Source organism: Carcharhinus amblyrhynchos, chromosome 7 (assembly GCF_965287045.1).
Source record: "Carcharhinus amblyrhynchos chromosome 7, sCarAmb.v2.hapA, whole genome shotgun sequence".
Classification (NCBI taxonomy): Eukaryota; Metazoa; Chordata; class Chondrichthyes; order Carcharhiniformes; family Carcharhinidae; genus Carcharhinus; species Carcharhinus amblyrhynchos.
In genome coordinates this window covers 13,221,054-13,240,546 of record NC_137330.1, presented here as the reverse complement: position 1 = coordinate 13,240,546, position 19,493 = coordinate 13,221,054, and the positions used below count along the sequence as shown (strand labels likewise).

The 19,493-nt window shown below is 39.5% G+C and overlaps 1 protein-coding gene across 6 annotated transcripts in view; it reads left to right on the top strand.

Moving 5' to 3' along the window:
• Window positions 1-19,493, top strand: part of fam135a (family with sequence similarity 135 member A) — a 193,127-nt gene that overhangs the window by 112,287 nt on the left and 61,347 nt on the right. For 5 of the 6 annotated variants that reach the window (XM_080191972.1, XM_080191973.1, XM_080191971.1 and 2 more), the window contains 5 exons: window positions 117-166; window positions 1,992-2,150; window positions 3,352-3,425; window positions 12,082-12,236; window positions 16,125-18,351. In XM_080191972.1, the coding sequence (XP_080048098.1) occupies window positions 117-166; window positions 1,992-2,150; window positions 3,352-3,425; window positions 12,082-12,236; window positions 16,125-18,351 (2,665 nt within the window). The remainder of the gene's footprint in view (window positions 1-116; window positions 167-1,991; window positions 2,151-3,351; window positions 3,426-12,081; window positions 12,237-16,124; window positions 18,352-19,493) is intronic. The other variant, XM_080191976.1, reaches the window with a different exon arrangement.

Genomic DNA, 19,493 nt, shown 5'->3' with positions numbered 1-19,493 from the left:
TTATATATTCTGCAAAATTCAAATGATCACAAACCTTAACTTGCGGTTCTTTTACTGCTGCTGATATTTGCTTTTGCAATAATTATTTGTATTTTAATATAGACTTTATTTTTCAGAGGAGATTGATGTTGATGGCAGACTGTCAGAGCTTTGTGAACAGATAAAGGTATAACTATTAAAATAAATAGTTTGGCTTTGCAGAGATCATAACCACTTGTAAACTGGATCTCCAATTAAATATATTATCTTTTGTGCCTAATTAATGTTTGTATTTACTCCAAGAATGTAGTGTACAAGTTCTAGAGAATTCTAATATGCAAGATATCTCTTATGCTGGTTTCAGTTGGACCTTTTCTTTCGAATTCCTGTAAAGCCTACATTAACTATTAACCAGTAGCTGCAGTAAGATTATTTAGGACAGATAACAAAGTCACAAGAATTCAATCCTCGCCATTGCTAGGTTTGCAAATGTTCAGAAAGATTATGGATCTGCGCTCCTACAGTAAGCCTTGTGACTGACTTGCTAATTAAATGGCATAGGGAAGGGTTGTATTCTGACTGAATTGACAGATGGCAGACACAAGGTTTAAATTCTCCTCCAAGTCTGCAACTGGAGAACCATTTGTTTTTCAATAAAAAAAAGGTGAGGGCCTCTAGAACACTTCATTTATTGATACTGTATCCCTTGCAATATATTTGTAATTTTTGTGATATATCAACACACCATGACATCCGCACAAATACAAAATTCATAGAGTCAATGTAGCAATGAATCCTAGAAGCCAAAATAAATCTCACTATCTTGTATAGTAAATATACAATGTGGAAAATTTACATAAATTTCTGTTATTGGTCTGGCTTAATTTTGGTGTCAACAAATTATTAATTTCCATTTCAGAGCTTTAATTCTTAGTAAGTACATTTTTGTGTTTAAGGGATCTAGCTAATTTCTCAATCTGTCCTTTTGTCATTCGATCATTCCTTCCATTTGGAAAGTTTGAGTGTCCCTGTATTCATTTACTCAATGCCTTGTGTGTTTTCATCTTTACATTCATGGTTAGATTGCACTGTCAGATTATGGGATGAGGTAAATTTATCTCTTTCCTCATTGTCGTCCTCTCGTTTCAACATAAATGTATTTTTTGCTGCAAATACTACTGTTTGCGAGTGTGGAGGAAAACTGATGTCTTGCAAATATGTTGTAGGATTCAAAGGTTAAAGTTTGTTTTAGTGTCACATGTAGGCTTTCATTAACGCTGCAATGAAGTTACCGTGAAAATCCCCTAGTTGCCACACTGGCAGAGAATTTAGCATGGCCAGTGCACCTAACTAGCATGACTTTCGGACTGTGGGAGGAAACTGGAGCACTTGGAGGAAATCCACACAGCCATGGGGAGACCATGCAGGCTCCGCACACAGTGACCTAAGCCAGGAATTGAACACAAGTCCCTGACATTGAGACAGCATTGCTAATCACTGTGCACCGTGCCACCCAAAGGCATCACTTTAACATTTTCTTCAATGCGCAAAAGGAAAATAGCAAGGAGAAAGGGATGGGCCTCTTCGTGGGGTGGTGTGGTAGCACAGTCGTTAGCACTACTGCTTCACAGCTCCAGGGACCTGGTTTCGATTCCCAGCTTGGGTCACTGTCTGTGTGGAGTTTGCACATTCTCCTCGTGTCTGTGCGGGTTTCCTCCGGGTGCTCTGGTTTCCTCCCACAGTCCAAAAATGTGCGGGTTAGGTTGATTGGCCATGCTAAATTGACCGTAGGTGCACAGGTTAGAGGATTAGTGGGTAAAATATGTGCAGATATGGGGGTAGGGCCTGGGTGGGATTGTGGTCGGTGCAGACTCGAAGGGCTGAATGGCCTTTTCCTGTACTGTAGGGTTTCGATGATTACTGTAGATAGCACTGCAGATTAATTGAACCAATGTGTACATTGGGAAGCCCAAAACATAAAGCAGGCTTACTGTTTATGTCCTGAATTCTAGCTGAAAGTGGAAAATCCTGATGATCTGCCAGAACTGGTAAACATGGACCTTGCACAGCTTTGCTCTTTGCTGATGGCTCTTTGGGCACAGTTTATAGAAATTGTGTCACTACAAGGAGAAGTTGCAGCTTTATTAGCAAAGGAACATCACGTACTTCGTGTAAGTACTATATTCTTTACTTACATTTGAAAACTTTTAATTGCAAATTAAGTAAGAGGCATTGACATTGAATTATATGAGATTGCAACATGGGATCATGGGCAGATTGGCTTAAAAAGTCAGTGTAGCACACATTGAATACAAATCTTAATCTTGCCTGTCCTGTTCCTGTTTCCCTTATTCCCCTTTCAGCAACTACCATCATCAATATTTTCTCCAGTGCTGACGTGATCTCTACTTCAGTCATCAACTCTGATATTATATCAGGAGTGGGTCAGTTGGTCCACATTCTGTTCTTCTGCCATTTAGTCAGATTTTGGCTTATGTAATTGTGGCATTAAGTCCATTCCCTGACTGCCTCCCCCACCTCCAACTCTCTTCTCAAGAATCTGCCTAAATTAGCCATGAATATATTCAATGACTACTGCGATGTAGAGAATCCCATAGATTGATCCTCTGAAGTCAAAAAAATCCCTTTTCTACCTTAAAGGGGAGACCCCATATTTTGAAAGGCACCCCCTCAAATGTTTCTCCAGCTCCCTATCCTGCTTTATTTTTAAAATCTTCTATCTGTGGTTATTTTTGGCACCTAATGTTTTAAAATATTTTGCAAGCTCTGATTATTTGCAGTAACTCATTGTATTGCTTCCCTCCTTTGCTACAATTGAGTCTGAGTATGTCATTTATAGTTTCACCATTACCCTAGTTTTCCACCCTGATTGTATCTGTACCATTCTTCTATTTAATTCCCAACTCCTCCTCTAATTCCTTGCTACCACACTAGCTATTTTATATTTGTCAACAATAAATCACTTCCTCTACTTACTCAGGTTGATTTACCTGGAGATCTGTATCTGACAGAATATTTTTCTCTACTATTTACTGTGATTTACTCTTGGCTATCATTAACATATTTTGAGTATTTTGCCTGTAACATTGTCCATATTATAGTGCAGTTAAGACCAACCTCAAGTACCTTGCAGGTAATTTGTGGCTGTTGTTTTTTTTTGATATAAATAGCACTGCAGTGCTATATTCATCTCCTTATCAATGAGTCCTTGCTGGTGTATTAATCTGTGGTGTGGTGCTTGGCCTAAAGTATTTTATGTTATGCAAAACTTGAGGGCTTTTGGCATCTACTTTATATAAAGTTTGTTCAAATTGTGGCTTTGTTCTCTTCCTCCCTCACCCAACTGGATAGGTAAGAAGATTTTCAGAAGCTTTTTTCTGCATTGAACACCCTAGACAAGCGGCGTTAGCATATCAGGAATTGCAGTAAGTAACGTAGGAACTTAAAAATAAGTCAAGAAAATAATAGAAAGATTTGATTTTTGCTAGGAAATAACAACCTTTTCACTTCTGAGTGAAAGGTTTCTTACTACATTTCATGTCATTATAGTTAAATATGAATACATATTTTCATAACGAATGGCTCTGATAGATTAGTTTAAATTAAAAAGAATATAAATGTAATCTTAATGCAAAATTTTGTAAGAATAGTCTGTCACATGAAAAAATAATTTGTACTTTAGATTTCTGCATTTTTAAAACATCAGGACATAATTCTAAAATATTCTCAATCACTCTATGTCTGTGGTTATCCTATTTAGTTGAGAATTTTACATGGCCAGGATCTCCAGAATTCTGTAATATATTTCAAAGTTTGAAGCATTTATCTGTTATTATCAGCCTCAATAATTTTCAATTGGATTTACTGTGCTTAGATTCTCTCATCCTGCAGAGGCACGTTAATCCTTCCCTCCACTTCATTCTAACATATTTATCGATGCACTTTGAGACTTTAAATCTACGTAACTTGAAAGTATTAATTTGTACTGCATCATGTCAAGCATCATGTCATTGTTCTATCTATGATGTGGAGATGCCAGCGTTGGACTCAGGTAAACACAGTAAGAAGTCTGACAATACCAGGTTTAAGTCCAACCGATTTATTTGATAGTAAACTCACAAGCTTTCGAGGTTCCCCTCTTCATCAGGTAAATGAAGAGTTCTGGCCTCAGACAGAGCATGTAACAGCACAGACAGTTTATAGATTACTGATTAGAATGTGAATCTTTACACCTAACCTGCTAATCAAGCCTTAAAGTGGCCAACAATGTGAGTGGAAGGAGCACTGAGCACAGGTTAAAGAGAAGTGTATTGCCTCCAGGCAGTACAGTAAGTGAGGTTTTACAAACCCAGGCAAGTCATGGGGGTTTCAGATAGCGCAACACAAACCCAAGATGTCTGAACAGGGATCTTGGGTTCGTGTCGCACTATCTGTAACCCTGTGACTTGCCTGGGTTTGTAAAACCTCACAGTACTGTCTGGAGACAATACACATCTCTTTAACCTGTGCTCAGTGCTCCTTCCACTCACATTGTTGGCCACTTTAAGACTTGAATAGCAGGTTAGGTGTAAAGATTCGCATTGTAATCAGTAATCTGTAAACTGTGCTTTATATGCTCTGTCTGAGGCCAGAACTCTTCATTCACCTGACGAAGAGGGGAACCTCGAAAGTTTGTGAGTTTACTATCAAATAAATCGGTTGGACTTAAACCTGGTGTTGTCAAACTTCTTACATTGTTCTATCTAGGCATAGAATTATGTAATTGGCAAGGGTAAACATATGACAGGGTAGACAAGGAGGATGCTCCTGATGGTGGGGGTATCAGGAATCACAGTCCGAGGAAACAGAGATTTAGGACAGAGATGAGAAATTTCTTCACCCAGAAAGTGGCCAGTCTATGGAATTTGCTAAAGCAGAAAGGATTTGAGGTGAAACATCAAGGCCTGGATTCTCCAAAAAAAATTCCAAGCTTCCAAATTATGGGCAAATGGGAATAAATCCTGTTGGGTTTTTTAAAGCATACTTACCAGATCAATTCGTTGAAGCTGTGTGCATCACAGAGAGCCCTAACATGATTCCCTCTGAAAAGTGGTTGGTGGGACTTAATCCCACTTGAGAGGCTGGTAGCATAGCAATGTCAGTGCAGAGATCGGCGCAAGCGCAGTGACCCCCTCATTGTCGGCCTCTGGATTGCTGCCAGGCCGATTGCTGGCCAGCCCCGATTGTTCACACTCCCAGTGATTCCAATTGCAGAGTGGCAATGGGTTCCTCCTAACCCCCCTCCCCCAGTCTGCTCCCTCCTCCACTGATGGTGTCCTCAATAGGCCTCTCCCCAGTAAGTCCTGCCCCCTCTGACCTGGAAATTTCCATTCCGGGTGCACTAATCATATGGAAATATCAATTTGAATTTAATTTCCATTCTGATAATCAGCTCCATGCTGATATGCCAAAATTCATAGCCTGGCAGACAGTGTGACACCCAGGAAGAATCCCGTGAAACAGATGCCACTGATATCCCCCAGCCCACTGCTCTACTCATGCAGCGCACTGGGCTGGGAGAATCACCTCCTAAACATTTTCAAGAAGCAGTTAGATATTGTGTTTGAGACAAAGGGAGACCAAAGGATAGGGGAAGAGGAACACAGTTATTGTGTTGGATCATCAGCCATGATCATAATGAATGGAGAAATAAGATCAAATGGCCAAATGGTCTCTTGCTCCTTTGCTCTATGACTCCACCCCACGCTGCTGGGAGATTGTGGTTAGGGTGTGCCATCAATGGGACCAGAAGGATATGCTGGCATGAACAGCCAAAATGTTCCAGTCTCTATATAATAACAGATTGTATTATACAACCTGTAAATAACCAACTGGCTTTAGCCTGTGCATAATTGCCTGACAGCCGGGTGTTTCATGGCTTTCAAACCAGAGCAAAGAACATGATCTTTCGTAGTTGGTACAGGTAGGAGATTGTCATGTAATCATAGAATTATCCAGTTGAATCTGTCTTCACTACACTCTGAGGCAATGTATTCCAGATCCAACCACTCCCTATAAATAAGTTTTTCACACATTGCCTTTGCTTTTTTTGCCAGTTATCTTAAGTAAGTGTCTTCTGGTCCTGGATCCTACTGCCAACAGGAACAATTTTTCCCTAGCTACTCTGTTCAGATCCCTCAAGAATTTGAACACCATTACATATATCTCCTGCAGAGTGCAATGTTCTAGGTTTCAAGCAATTTGATTTAATATGGTGGCTGCCATTATTGTTATAAGCAGAAGACAAATGAATCAGGAGAAAGCGTAAATTATAAGATGAAGTGCCCGTATCAAAACTTAAAACTTCGGGCCATGAGGAAAATAGGGGTTGGATTCTTAAATAACATTAAAACATCTTGACAGCTGTCTGCAAGATTTCATCGCAAGGCTATATTTGAAGGATTATTTTTTTAAAACAATTGACAGCAAGACTAGCCATTTGTCCAATAATCTATATCTCCCTGAAAAGTGCTACATTCTTTTAAGGAGTAAATACAGACCAAGAATGCAGCTCAGTAATAGAGAATAATGAATTTTCAGCAGAATTTTCAGTAATGAAGTCAGCCTGGATATACATAGCTGTACCATGTTTTGCCTGGTACTAATCACATAGAATTCATGGATCTGAAACAGGTTGGGTTCAAGTGGGAGGGACATTAATTGTTTTCACATGCTCATAGAATACCTACAGTTCAGAAAGAGGTCATTTAGCCCATCGAGTTTGCACAGACTTTCTGAAAGAGCATCCCACCCAGGCCTCTGCTCCACCCTATGCCTGTAACCCCCATGCATTTACCATGGCCAATCCACCTATCCTGCACATCTTTGGACTGTGGGAGGATATCGGAGTACCTGGAGGTATGTGTAAACTCCCACAGCCAGAATCGAAACCGGGTCAGCAGTGCTAACCACGGTGTTACTATGCCACACATATTTTGAATTGGATTCTAAATAGACTTTCACCATTGCGTTGATAAATGCAGAGTGCTGACCAATTATCTGAAAGGACCTTCATTGACATGGTCAGTGCTTTTTCAGACCAGGAGGCTATTTTCAGCTGTTTGATCATCTTTTTGATGACATTACGTGGCATGATCCCTATCCTAGAAAGAACACGGAGAACATATGTACCTTGTTATTAATTCCCCACACAAAAATTGCAGGTGTGCAGCTAAATGTTACTATGAGGACTGTATCAGGAATGCTTAAGTGTAATCAATTGAGTGGCTTTTGGTGCTGTCTCATTGCCCTCCTGCCATTCACTGCAATGCCATCATGCTCCATGAAATAGAAAAAAATCAGGAGCAACTCTGACCTTCCCAGTAACAAAGATGTGGAAGTCTTTCTGAAAAAGCATTTAAAATCACAACAGCCACTCTGAGAAACAGCAGTCAATATTCAGGGAACTGGTATCAGCCACTAGCCAAATAGGTGGAATTGTAGGATGCGTGCAGCACAGAGAAGCAACACCTCATCACTGATACACCACAGATCCTTGGCTTTAATCTCCCTCAATGACAATGCTCAACCAAATTGACACTAAAAAATGGCGGATACAGCCACCAGCACCATATGTGGAAGATGAGGGATGACCCGAAGTGCTATTGTAACAATGAGTCCAAATCCATGGAACACAGCACATCAAGCAGCTCATTAAAACTTGGTGCAGGAGGTACCTCATTCCTCCATTCAGTATCCAAAGGTCACTGAATGCATAGCCAAAAGAGACATTCCATTGAGAGTGTTTTCAGTAAGACAAAAGGAGAACAAAGTTAGTAATAAGTGTGTTTTCACAGCGACATATAATCTTAGAGCATTGGAAGTGCCTATTTGGCCCATCGTATCTGTGATGGGTCTTTGAAAGAGCTGTCTGATTAATTTCACTTCTTCCTGCATTGCCACTTTCAAGTATATCAATTCCCTTTTGAAAGTTACCCTTTGGAGCTGCTTGCGTCATCTTTTCAGACAGTGCAATACAGATTATCTTAATTTGTGTATTTGGGCAACACAGTGACATGGGTTAGCACTGCTGCCTCACAGCACCAGGGACCGAGGTTCAATTCCAGCCTTGGGTGACTGACTGTGTGCGGTTTGCACGTTCACTCCATATCTGTGTGGGTTTCCTCTGAGTGCTCCGGTTTCCTCCCACAGTCCAAAGATGTGCAGATTAGGTGCATTGACCATGCTAAATTGGCCCTTAGTTTCCAAAGATTTGTAGGTTAAAGGGATTAGCTATGGTAAATGCATGGAGTTATGGGGATGGGGAGGTGGGCCTAGGTAAGGTGCTCTTTCAGAGAGTCGGTGCACTCATGATGGACCAAATGGCTTCCTTCTGTACTGTAGGGATTCCATACCACAAAAAGAAACTGCAACAAAATCCGATCTATTTCCTTTTGTTCTTAACTCTTGCCAGTGGAAACAATGTCTCACTATTTATCGAAGGCCCTCCTAATTTTGAAGACAACTTCTGTTAAGTCTCTCCCCGTAAGCTTCTCTGATCTGAGGTGATGAATTCCAGCTTGTCTAGTCTCTCCACAAATCTGAGATCCCTCGTTCTTGATATCAGTTGAGTAATTTTCTCCTGCACGACCTTGATGTCCTCCTTGTGCTGATTGAACACCTATCATATTGATGCTAAGTCTTTATAAATCGCAGATTAGGCATAACATTCTTGTTTTTGTATGCTTAATTTTAAGATGTCAAAGCAAGCTTCGTCAGTTTATCTACCCAGTCTCAAAAATCTATTTATGTTAGACCAGGTCTCTGTTTCTACACTTCTTTTAAATTGGGGGCATTTATTTTATATTGTCTTTTCATTCTACTCACCAAAATTAATCACATTTCACTTCTCTGTCGCAGATTTCATCTACCGTGTATCTTCCCGTTTCACCAGTCTATTGCTGCCCTCCTGAAATGTGTTTCTATTTTTCTCACTGATGGACATCTGGAAATGTATTTATTGTAGGCAGAAAATTGTGCATATAAATATCCAATATCGGCCCTGACGGACTGTAACATTTAATTATCCACTACCATTCATACTTGGATGTAGCAGAACTTTGATCTAATTTTATCGTTTGTGAGATTGCATATCCCAGTCTATCACACACTGCTTCTGCTGCTTGGAATGCTGCATTGTAGCTTCACCAGGTTGATCCTTTATTTTTATATATGCTTTGTGCTGTTTGTGGCATGGCTCTCCTTCACTCTTCATTGAAGCAGGGTTGATCCTTTGGCTTAATGGTAAAGTGAGGGACATACCGGACCATGAAATGACAGCTTGTGGTTGAACATAATTCCATTGTTGGTTGTCTGCAGTGCTTCATGGATGTCCACTTCTGAACCACTAGATCTGTTCAAAATCTGTCCCTTTTAGCACATGCTCAACGTGAAAATGAGCCTCCTTCCTCACAAGGACTGTGCGATTGGCACTCCTACCTATATTGTGACAGATACATCAGCAACAAGTAGGTTGATGAGAAGAAAGTCTTGTAGGTTTTTCAATCTGGCAGGATTTGGTCAACAGTGGTTCAATCAAACCTCTCCTGATGATGGGCTTTGAAGTCCCGCACCCAAAGTACACTCTGTGCCACCGACAGTGCTTCTTCCAGATGGTATCTAACATGGAGTACTGATTCATTAGTTGAGGGAAATTTGTGGGTGGTTTCCTTGCCCGTGTTTGACCTGCTACCAGGAAACTTCATTGGGTCTGGAGTCAATATTGAGGACTTTTCATATTTATTTCTTCTCTGTAAACAATTCTGTGCATTTCAGAGGGCAGTTGCCTGTCAATCACATTGCTATCAGTCTTGAGCACATGTAGACTTGGTGAAGATTGCAGATTTCCTTCTTTAAAGGACATTAGTAAACCAGATAGCTTTTTTTACAGAAATCATAATAGTTCCACCGTCATTGAGATTAGCTCTCAATTCCACATTTATTAAGTAATTTGATTTAAATTACACTAAATTCTGTGGTGGTGTCTGTACCCGTATCAGTAGTGTCTAGTAATTACTGGTCCAGTGAATTACCACTATGCCACCATCTCCCCAAGCTGACATGGATTAAGTGTACTTTATCTCTCCTATACCTTTTTATTCTCAAAGGATTCACAGTTATTTATGCAGGTGTTGATGCTACATTCTGTCAACATGTATTTATCTCCGCAATTCTTTTTCCCAAATACTGGACATAGATCAGGAAACAATTTGCATAAAAACAGTTGAACCGATTTCAGGCATCTGACATTTAAATTATTTCTCCCTGTGCCATTTACTCATTTCATATTACTATTGGGTCCTGATTTCTGCTCAAGTCAGTATTTATGCTGTAATCCCAGGAGGTAGCTCAATCTTGTACATATTACACTTGTGCTATCTACTCCCCTAAGCATTGAATAGTAAGACCTGTAAATTATACTCTCTAGTTTTCTATATATCTTTTCTTTCAAAGCCTTTATAAGACCTCTGGTTAACCAACAACTACAGAATTGCATCCAATTTTGGTTACAAGGAAAGATGTGAGGATTCTTGAGAGGATGATTTCAGGGATGAAAAATTTTAGCTACCAGGTTAGGCCAGAGAAGCAGGGGTTGTTTCCTTGAGTGAAGGGAGATTGGTCAAGGTGGAGAAACTTATGACGGGTTTAGATAAGGTATACAAAGCTTTTCTCATAAACTGCATATACATGGACCAAGAGACACAGATTTAATATTTTGGCCAAGAAGTAAGGAGGGAATAAAATCAGTAATATTTCTTGCGTAGCAAGTAGTAATAACCCGGAACTCACTGTTCTTGAGGGTGGTGCAAGAGGAGGTGTTTTCAACAGTAAATTGGATGGTTACTTTCAGGGCCGCAGGGATAAAGCAAAGGAATGGGACTGATTGGATCACTCTATAAGAGCCAACATGGACTAGATTGACTATATGGCCTCCTATGTTTGTATGACCCTTACTTCTGTAATGTTGGACAATTTGTGGCACAAAGCCATGCAACACAGTAGACCATTAAGCCTATCGTGCCTATCGTCTTTTTAAAGGAGCTACAGTATCCAATTTGTGACATTACCCATAATCCTGTTAGCCTACTTGAAAGTTACTATTGAATCTGCTTCCACCATCCTTTCAGGCAGCACATATTAGATCATAATGCTGAGTCAATTCTTTCATTCTCATCTTCTATTTTTCTTAATTATATTGAAATATTTTCAATACAACAGTCTCTTGAGTAGCTTCACAAGCTTTCTTGCATGCTTTTTTTTCTGGAGCAATGGGTGTGGTAAAGCCATGGGTGCTATTTTAAAGTAAACCTTTTGTTGCAAATAATACTTTTGGTAGATACTGGTGAGGCAGCCGAGTCCTTGGGCAGTCAGGCAGATTGCTGGGGAACTTTCTACACTTTTTCCAAGAGTAGTTTAATTATGACAAAGAGGTGGCTCAGATCTTCTCTTATATACCTTAGTTTGTATTTTCATGCTTTTGAGCAGTGCTCAGCAGATGTATGCAGAATTCTTTTCAAAAGGCATTGCAGAGGCAGGAATTTGGTGTATCATACAAAAGAATTACTATGCATAATCTATGATGTAGCAAGCTTAATGGTTTACCTTGGTTCAAACGTTAGTCTTACCTGTATTATGTACGAGTCGTAAAATTTATTTAAAATTATGCATTAGGAGTATTATGTGACATTAAAGCGTTTTAATTTAAGTGCATCCTTAGAATTTAAGAGTAGTGAAAATACTGCATAATTTACTTTTCTGCATTAATTCTATTGAAATTTTTGGTGACTTAGACAATTATGTATCAGGTTAAAGCTTTAGTTTAACCAGTTTGTTTCTAAAATGTGGACATATATAACACCACTGTAAGAACACAAGGCTATTCTTCATATAGTCCAGCATCCTTTTTAACAAAAAGATTTGCACATTAAGTTTGTTGAATGCCTGGAATTTGGTAAACCAAAAACAGTTGCATTCATTCATAAGTGATCTGAAAATATATGCTTTTTTGCGCCTTAACATATAAATTTATTGGGTAATTTTCAGTGCACAAAGTCACGGACAGATGGCTGCAGCTGTAAAGAATTCAACCTATTTCAGTTCCCTTCCATCTCTCCCTGTGGAATGTATAGAACTAGATGGAGACTTCAACTCACTGCCCATTATCTTTGAGGATCGATATCTGGATTCTGTCCCAGAAGGTGAAATATATTTAAATTCCAGTTTCATAGATACTTTATTTTCCAGCATTTCCGTAGTTTGGTTTTGATTCATTCTTATCTATACAGTCATAGCCAGAGAATCACCTACTATAATTTTTCTTCCCACTCCCACACTGTTATTCCTGGTGTCCACCAATGATCTATCCTAGTTCTCATTTGCTTGCTGCCACTCAGCTGCATCATCTGAAAACAGTGTGTGCATCAGTGACATCTAGCTCCTCAACACCATCGCCTCTCTCAATTCCTCCACTGTTGCCAAATGATCAAATTGCTTATCTGACATCCAGTACTTGATGAGCAGAAATTTCTTCAAATTAAATACTGGGAAGACTGAAGTCATTGTCGTCAATCCTTGCTGCTAATTATGGCTACCATCTCCTGACAACTGTCTGAACAAGATTGTTCACAATCTGAGTATCATATGTGACCCCGAGATGTGCTTCTGAACATGTATTCACACCATCATGGAAGACGGTCTCTACCTTTTGTAACATCATCCAAGTCTGATTTTCCCTCAGCCCAACGGCTGCTGAAACCCTCATCCATGCCCTATTGTCCCTGGATTTGACTGTTTCAGTGAACCCCAGCCATCCTCCCATCTTCTAATTCCTGAAAACTTGAAGTTATCCAAATTCTGCCTGTGGCTTTACTCCCACCAGCTCCCATTCACTCTTGCTTCTTGACCTATATTAGCTCTTGCTCATCCTTGCTTTTAAACTCTTCTGTGAACTCGCCCCTCCCAATCTCTGTGGTCCGCTCTAGCCACAAAACCCTCTATGATATATGCACACCTCTAATTCTGTTCTCTTGTGCATCCATGATTATCATGCCTCCATTGGTGGTTGTGTCTTCAGCTGCCTAGGTCCTAAGCGCTAGGATCCTTTCTGAAAATAAAAACAAAATAGAGTTCCTGTGTCAAATCCCACGAGATCCACATACAGATTTGTGTGAAGTTGAGCTCTATGTTAGTCAGGCATGCCCGATTTCCCCTATGAATGCATTTCTGTGTAATGCAGTATTCCTACAAATACAATCTATATCGAAAACAACAGATTCAAATGCCAGATGAAAACAGTAAAGTTCTAAATGTGTGAATAAGTCTTTATTCAATTTGTTCACACCTCCCAATGGCCTGACCTTGTAAAAGGCTGGAGCTTTGCATTGTAAAATACCTAGTGCTCCGTGACTTTGCATATTGTGTAGTCTAACTAAACTCTCATTGGTCAATTGTATATGACAAGCGTACACACTGTTGTTTGGTAGTATAGAACTTGAATATTGCTGGAAAAAGAGACATGCTTTCAAAACATTTTGTTTTACACTCATCAGGACAGTTTGGCTTTTTGCAATGAGCAAAGTACAGACTGTACACAACTAGCCTGTGCTTCAAGAATTTAAAACATAGGGTAGGATTTTCCAGCCACGCTTGCTCCAAGACCAGAAAATCCTGCCAGAGGCAATGGACTTGTCTCGCCTGCTATAATTCCCATGGTGGGCAGGGTGGAAAAATTCTACCCTTAGTGTCTAACATTAGATGGAATTGTTTGATTGGACAACAACTTGCAAAATAAAATAAGCTACACTGAAAATCAGTTTGAGATTACGCTTGCCAGAAGCTACAAATATTCACACATGGGTACTATTCTATGCAAGCAGAAGAAGCATGTACATGCCTTTTGCAACTAAACAATAGCTCAGGGTAAAAAACATTCCCTGGTTCATTCCCCAGGGCAATGCCTTGACCAATCAGAGTCAATCTGCCTGTTTTGAATTTTCACAAAACCTTGTCAGTTAACTGTTCACTGGTACATTCCCCATGTTAACATCTCTACCAATCAGCGTCCACTTTCCAACCAATCAGCCTTCTCTTCAAATGCGGTACAAATTGTTGTTCCCTTTACTTGCAAAAAGTTCAGATGAATGCAAATGAAAAGCTTTGACAGCACATTTCTTTTTTCAGCAATACTTATGATAAGCTTAGACTTGATCAACCCACTGTTTGATTAACCCACTAGTTACCAGTGCGAAATTTCTGCTTGTCATGTGCAGCATTCTGTGGGATTTTATATTCTGTGGGAATGGTTGATGACTTTGACAGTAAGTCCTCATTATAAGTCGTGGTTGTATTCCTAAAAATCACAACTTTAAGTGAGACAACTTTGTGATTTGTGTATTCCCGTTAGAATAATTGTTAAATTGGAGTTTGGTTTTTCCAGGCAAAAGAACCTATGTACAAATTGAAATACTGTACTGTACATGTGTAGCACTGTGCATTCCCAGATGGAATAACTCATAAAAAAATAAATCACTGTATATAACAAATACTGTTAGGTAGCAGTAAATAACCCAAAAAAGTCCTATGTAGCACAGCTGTGTGTCTCATCCTCACCATTCATGAAACTCAGCTCAACTTTTTTGCTTTCGTTTCCTTCCCATGCTGTTTGTTCTCCCTTCTCTCTGTGTCCATACGTGTGTGTGTGTGTGTGACTCCTTTCCTGCTGTGTCTTGCCTCACATTCCTCCCACCCCAATTCCTTGCATTTTTGCAGCTGGCAGTTTCTTGCTCCTGGAATCTCAGACCTTGCTGTCTCCTCAGTCTGGGCTCCAGCTTCAGAATATGGCAGCAGCTGATCTAGAATTCAAGGCTGGAGGGGCAGGGCTAGAGTGCAGACATCGTAAAATCAAGGCTGACAATGTAAATCAAAATCTTAGAGTGAACAACGTCATCTTGAAATGACTTAGTATGGATACTTACTGTGACTAGGATTTGGTGTCCTCTGAGTTTGAATATGGCAATTGCACTGTAAATGCTGAGGACAGCCAGGTTTCTGATAGATAAAGCGTTTGTTTGACACTGGCGATTGCATGGCCACAACCGTGAAAGGTTCGGTATTATGCAGTTTAACATTTAGTAAAGTCCTTCAGTTTTCCAGTATCTGCTTTTGCCTTTTACTTTTAATGTTCATTTATTATTGAAATGGGTGAGAGGTTTATCAGTTTCTTGAAGCATAACTTCTGGATTCTGAAATAAAGCTTAAAAAGCTGTAATGATGCAAGGCTGAAATTAAAATAAAAATTCCTCCAAGTTCTGTGATTGAAGTTGGATTCTGAAAATTAATCTCAGCAAGAGAAAATACGCTCCATGACATGAACATTTGAGTCAACTCCTTAATTTTACTCTTTGCTATGACTATAAATCGGAGCAAAGTGATTTATTGTATCATTAACTATAATAAAGATATTTTGTTTCATTTTGGGAATTTACTTATTCCCACTCAATAGACAAATCATTGCAAATGCTGCTAATATGGGTGGGATGGCCATCCTAAAGGTTATCTTGCTAATGAGATGCACAGAATGTACCATTTTCCAAGTTGAGATCAACAAACTCAGCATTGATTGAGAATCAAAGCTGGAACTTTCTAGTCTGTACAACTAAGGTGCGCTGCAACATAAGGAGCTGTACTATCCCATCTAGATCCAATTAGTTAGGGGTCATGCTGAGAGACTGGTGAAGAATCCAGGAACAGTGCTTCACTGAATCTCGACTATTTGCAATACGAAAGGATATGAGAAAGGAAAAGATAGAGAAACAAGCTGGATGTAGAAAGACCAAATGTGGCAAGAGCAATAAAAAAAACTTTTGCCAAATGTGTTATTAAACGAGATGAAGAATTATTGACTAAGTTGCTTCTGACAGCACATATGATGTGTGCAAGATGTGAATAAGTCTTACGTATCCAATTGCATTTATTCCTTACTTGAAATTTAACTCACATTTTTGATAATTGCTCTCAAATATTTTGTATTATTATTTCATAAATACTCTGCCTGTTTACAAATATTTAATATTTTCTTTCTTCAAAAGACTTGGATGTTCCCTGGAGTGGGATACAGAATGTAAGAAGATCATCACTCTCTGCCAAACTGGAAAAATCTGACTCAAAAGAATGTAACACTTCAGGTTTCTCTAGTCCTGATTTTAAAGCAAAACCAGCAAGCATTCACAATGTTAGATATATTGAAAATGAGAAGCCACAGACCAAACAGCACAAGACAAAAGCCGAAGAGCACAACAAATCAAAAGTAAAAGCAACAAAACTTAAGAAGACAATTAAATCTGAGAATAATAAAAAGTTGGTGAAGCAGAATTCTAAGGACTCAGTGATACTAGTTGGTTACAAGTGCTTAAAAAGTTCAAACTTGGGAGAGATCAGTAAATCTGAAGGCGGGCTTCCAATTTGTCCTAAAGATGGGCAGGTTCCTTTGAGCACAGGATCTGACAATGGTGCAAAGGCTGATTCTAAGTTACAGCATAAAGAGCTGATGCCTCTTCTGTCCAGTATGGAAAAAAATGTAGAGACTCCAAAAACTAAAAATCTTGATGGATTTGGTAACAGCACTAATCGTCACAGTATGGAACCCTGCACATTTGCATCATCAGGCTTGTTCCAGGCGGGTCCTGGGATGCCAGTTGAATGTGTAGGCTCTACTAAATGCTCATTTGATAGTTTGAGTAGCCAGCAAATGGCACCAATGGCAGGAGTTAAACACATTGAAGTCAAACCAAGAAGTAAATGTGCTTATGAAGGGGAAAAAGTAACAGTCATTATGGCCGCCAAGCTCCCTGTCAAAGATGATCATGGGCTTTGTCGATCTCCTGAACCACAAATTCTGGATTCTAAAAAAAATTCTTTACTGTTGGAAAAAGATGCAGTGCACTCTGCTTCAGAAAGTGCACTGCTGAAGTTAGGTACAAAAGGGTTTAATTTGGTTGTAAGTGGAGATGCAGTTAAACTGCCAGATGTTTATGTCACCTGCTCATCGTCCAGAGTTTCAGATTCTGGCATTGAAAGTGAACCCAGTTCTTTTGCTTTCCAGTCTGATCCAGACTTAGCCACTGAGCCAGTATTGGAGAAGACTTCCCTTCTCAGTGAAAAGCCTTGCGTGCAGGGACTACTTAAACCAGAATTAAGTTCGAAGAATGTGGTTGAAGGCCGGTGCACGGAGAGTACAAGTGCTGTAAGTGAAATTCTATCATCTTTAACTTCTATAAACTCTCTGCCTTCAGATGATGATGACGAACAGCAAGTTGATGAAAGCTCGAAAGTTGCTGCCGTTCTTGAACAACAAACTGGCGACGAACAACCCAAGCTAGAATCAGCTGTAGTACCAGATGAGCTGAATTTTGAAATGAAAAGGCCCAATGTTGTCGTACAAGAAGAAAATGTTGTGTTCATTGAAGGTTCTGGAACTGCAAGTCAAACACCTCATTCTTCTCTCTTTGCTAAGCAAGAGTTTCATGACTGTATAGTTAGTCAAGTTAGTCAAGAAAGTAACACCAATCCACAGCAAAGTATTGTTTCTGTCAATGATCTTAAAGAACTTCAAAGCTGTAATGAAGATTACAGTTCAGAAAAAGCAGCCACAAAACATGTAATTAAACTGAACTCTGAAGTGATTCATCTTGATGAGCCAAGCTGTCACACTTCAGATGTGGCAGAAATTATCCAGAGTGCGGATCTAGAGTTGTATTCAGAAGAACTTGCAGATATAACTCAAGTGTTTGAAATTCCTACTTTGCAGGAAATAAATGATGGAATGCACACAAATCTTTCTGCTGCCAGCAGCACTGACATTGTGAAGCAAGGATTAGTAGAGAACTACTTTGGATCCAGAAGCAGTACAGACCTTTCTGATATCAGTCCTGTTGGTGGTGGCAGCTGTCCCTCAAGCCCTCAAAAAGAGATTGTTGGCCTTGTTACTCTTGCACAAGCAGAAGAGGATGAAGAACAAGAAATGATAGAAAACGGTTATTACGAAGCTGATGATGATGCTGTGTATGATAGGAATGATGCAGTCAGATCTGAGCTAATTAATGCCGATCGGACCACCGAAGGAGCAAGCATGCCAGGTGCATGCACTCCTACTTGTTTATCGTTTTCATCAGTTGTCAGAGACTCCCCATCTATCAGCGGATTACCTTTGAGAAGCAAAGTTGATGCAATTACAAAACAGCCTAGCAGTGCTGTCTTCAGCTCTACTGTGTCGGCCTCCTGGTATGAAGATGCTGCCATGAAAGGACAAATGCAGATGTAAGTAGATTTGGCACATCACTTTTTATCTAAAGAGAAAGGAACTATCTTTTAAAAATCAGAAAATCTTGTATTCACACAACTGATTTAAAATATGTTATAGAACTTTCAGAAGAAATTGAGGCTATTCTGACCTCTTGCAAATGCAGACTGTCTTAGACCTTTTTTCCAAAGTGGAGGATCAATATCAAATGTCCTAATCAACACTAATTCCTCAAACATTATCACAAAAATACATAATCTAGTTATTGTTTGTGGAAGCATTCTATGCACAAATTGGCAGCTATGTTTCCCAACATGACAACAGTGGCTACACTTCGATTATACTTAAGTAACTGTGAAGTGCTTTAGAATATCATGGGGTCATCAGAGTGCTTTGGTTCGTTCAATCTTTTTTGTCTCGTGCATGTTCTTCATCTCTTGTTTGTTCTCCACTTTCTTACAAGTTGCCAAATTTCCTCTGGGTTTCCTATCCATAACTGGCGTTATAGGGTTAATTAGATTTGTGCTTAGAAATGTAAATCAAAAATATCGAGTCTAAAAAAAATGCAGATGAATTCTTCCCTTTAGAGTTCATCTGAATTCTAAAGTGAGGAGTCAGGGACCAATGTGAAATTAGAATTCTAGATTGTCAAGATTTAACTGTTTCCTTGGCCAAGCAATCTCCAAAGTCTTGCAACAGTGTTGAAAATAGAGGCTTTGTGCGAAATAAGGAGCCTAGGGTTATGGGGATAGGCAACAAAGTGGGTTTGGCCACCATCTAATTGGCTTTGATCTAATGGAATGGCAGAGCAGGCTTAAAGGGCCGTATAACCTACTTCTGCTCCAATTTCTTATGATCCTGTTTAGACCTATCAAGTAAGGACTTTCATAGCATAAACAGGAACTTAAATTTATAAATCTTGAACATTTATAGAAGGATCAGAGCTTGGTCAAAGAGTGTGCTGTGAGAAGATACTGCTCCTACTTCAGCAGGCAGTGCTGAAAGAAACATACTTAACAGTTGACGAAGCTACAAATGAGACAATCCAAGCAAGGAGGTCACGACATAGGAAGTTCAAAATAGAGGTGCTGAAGACAGAAAACCAATATATGTAAACAAGGACAGGGGATGATAGATGAACATGGATGGATGATTGGTG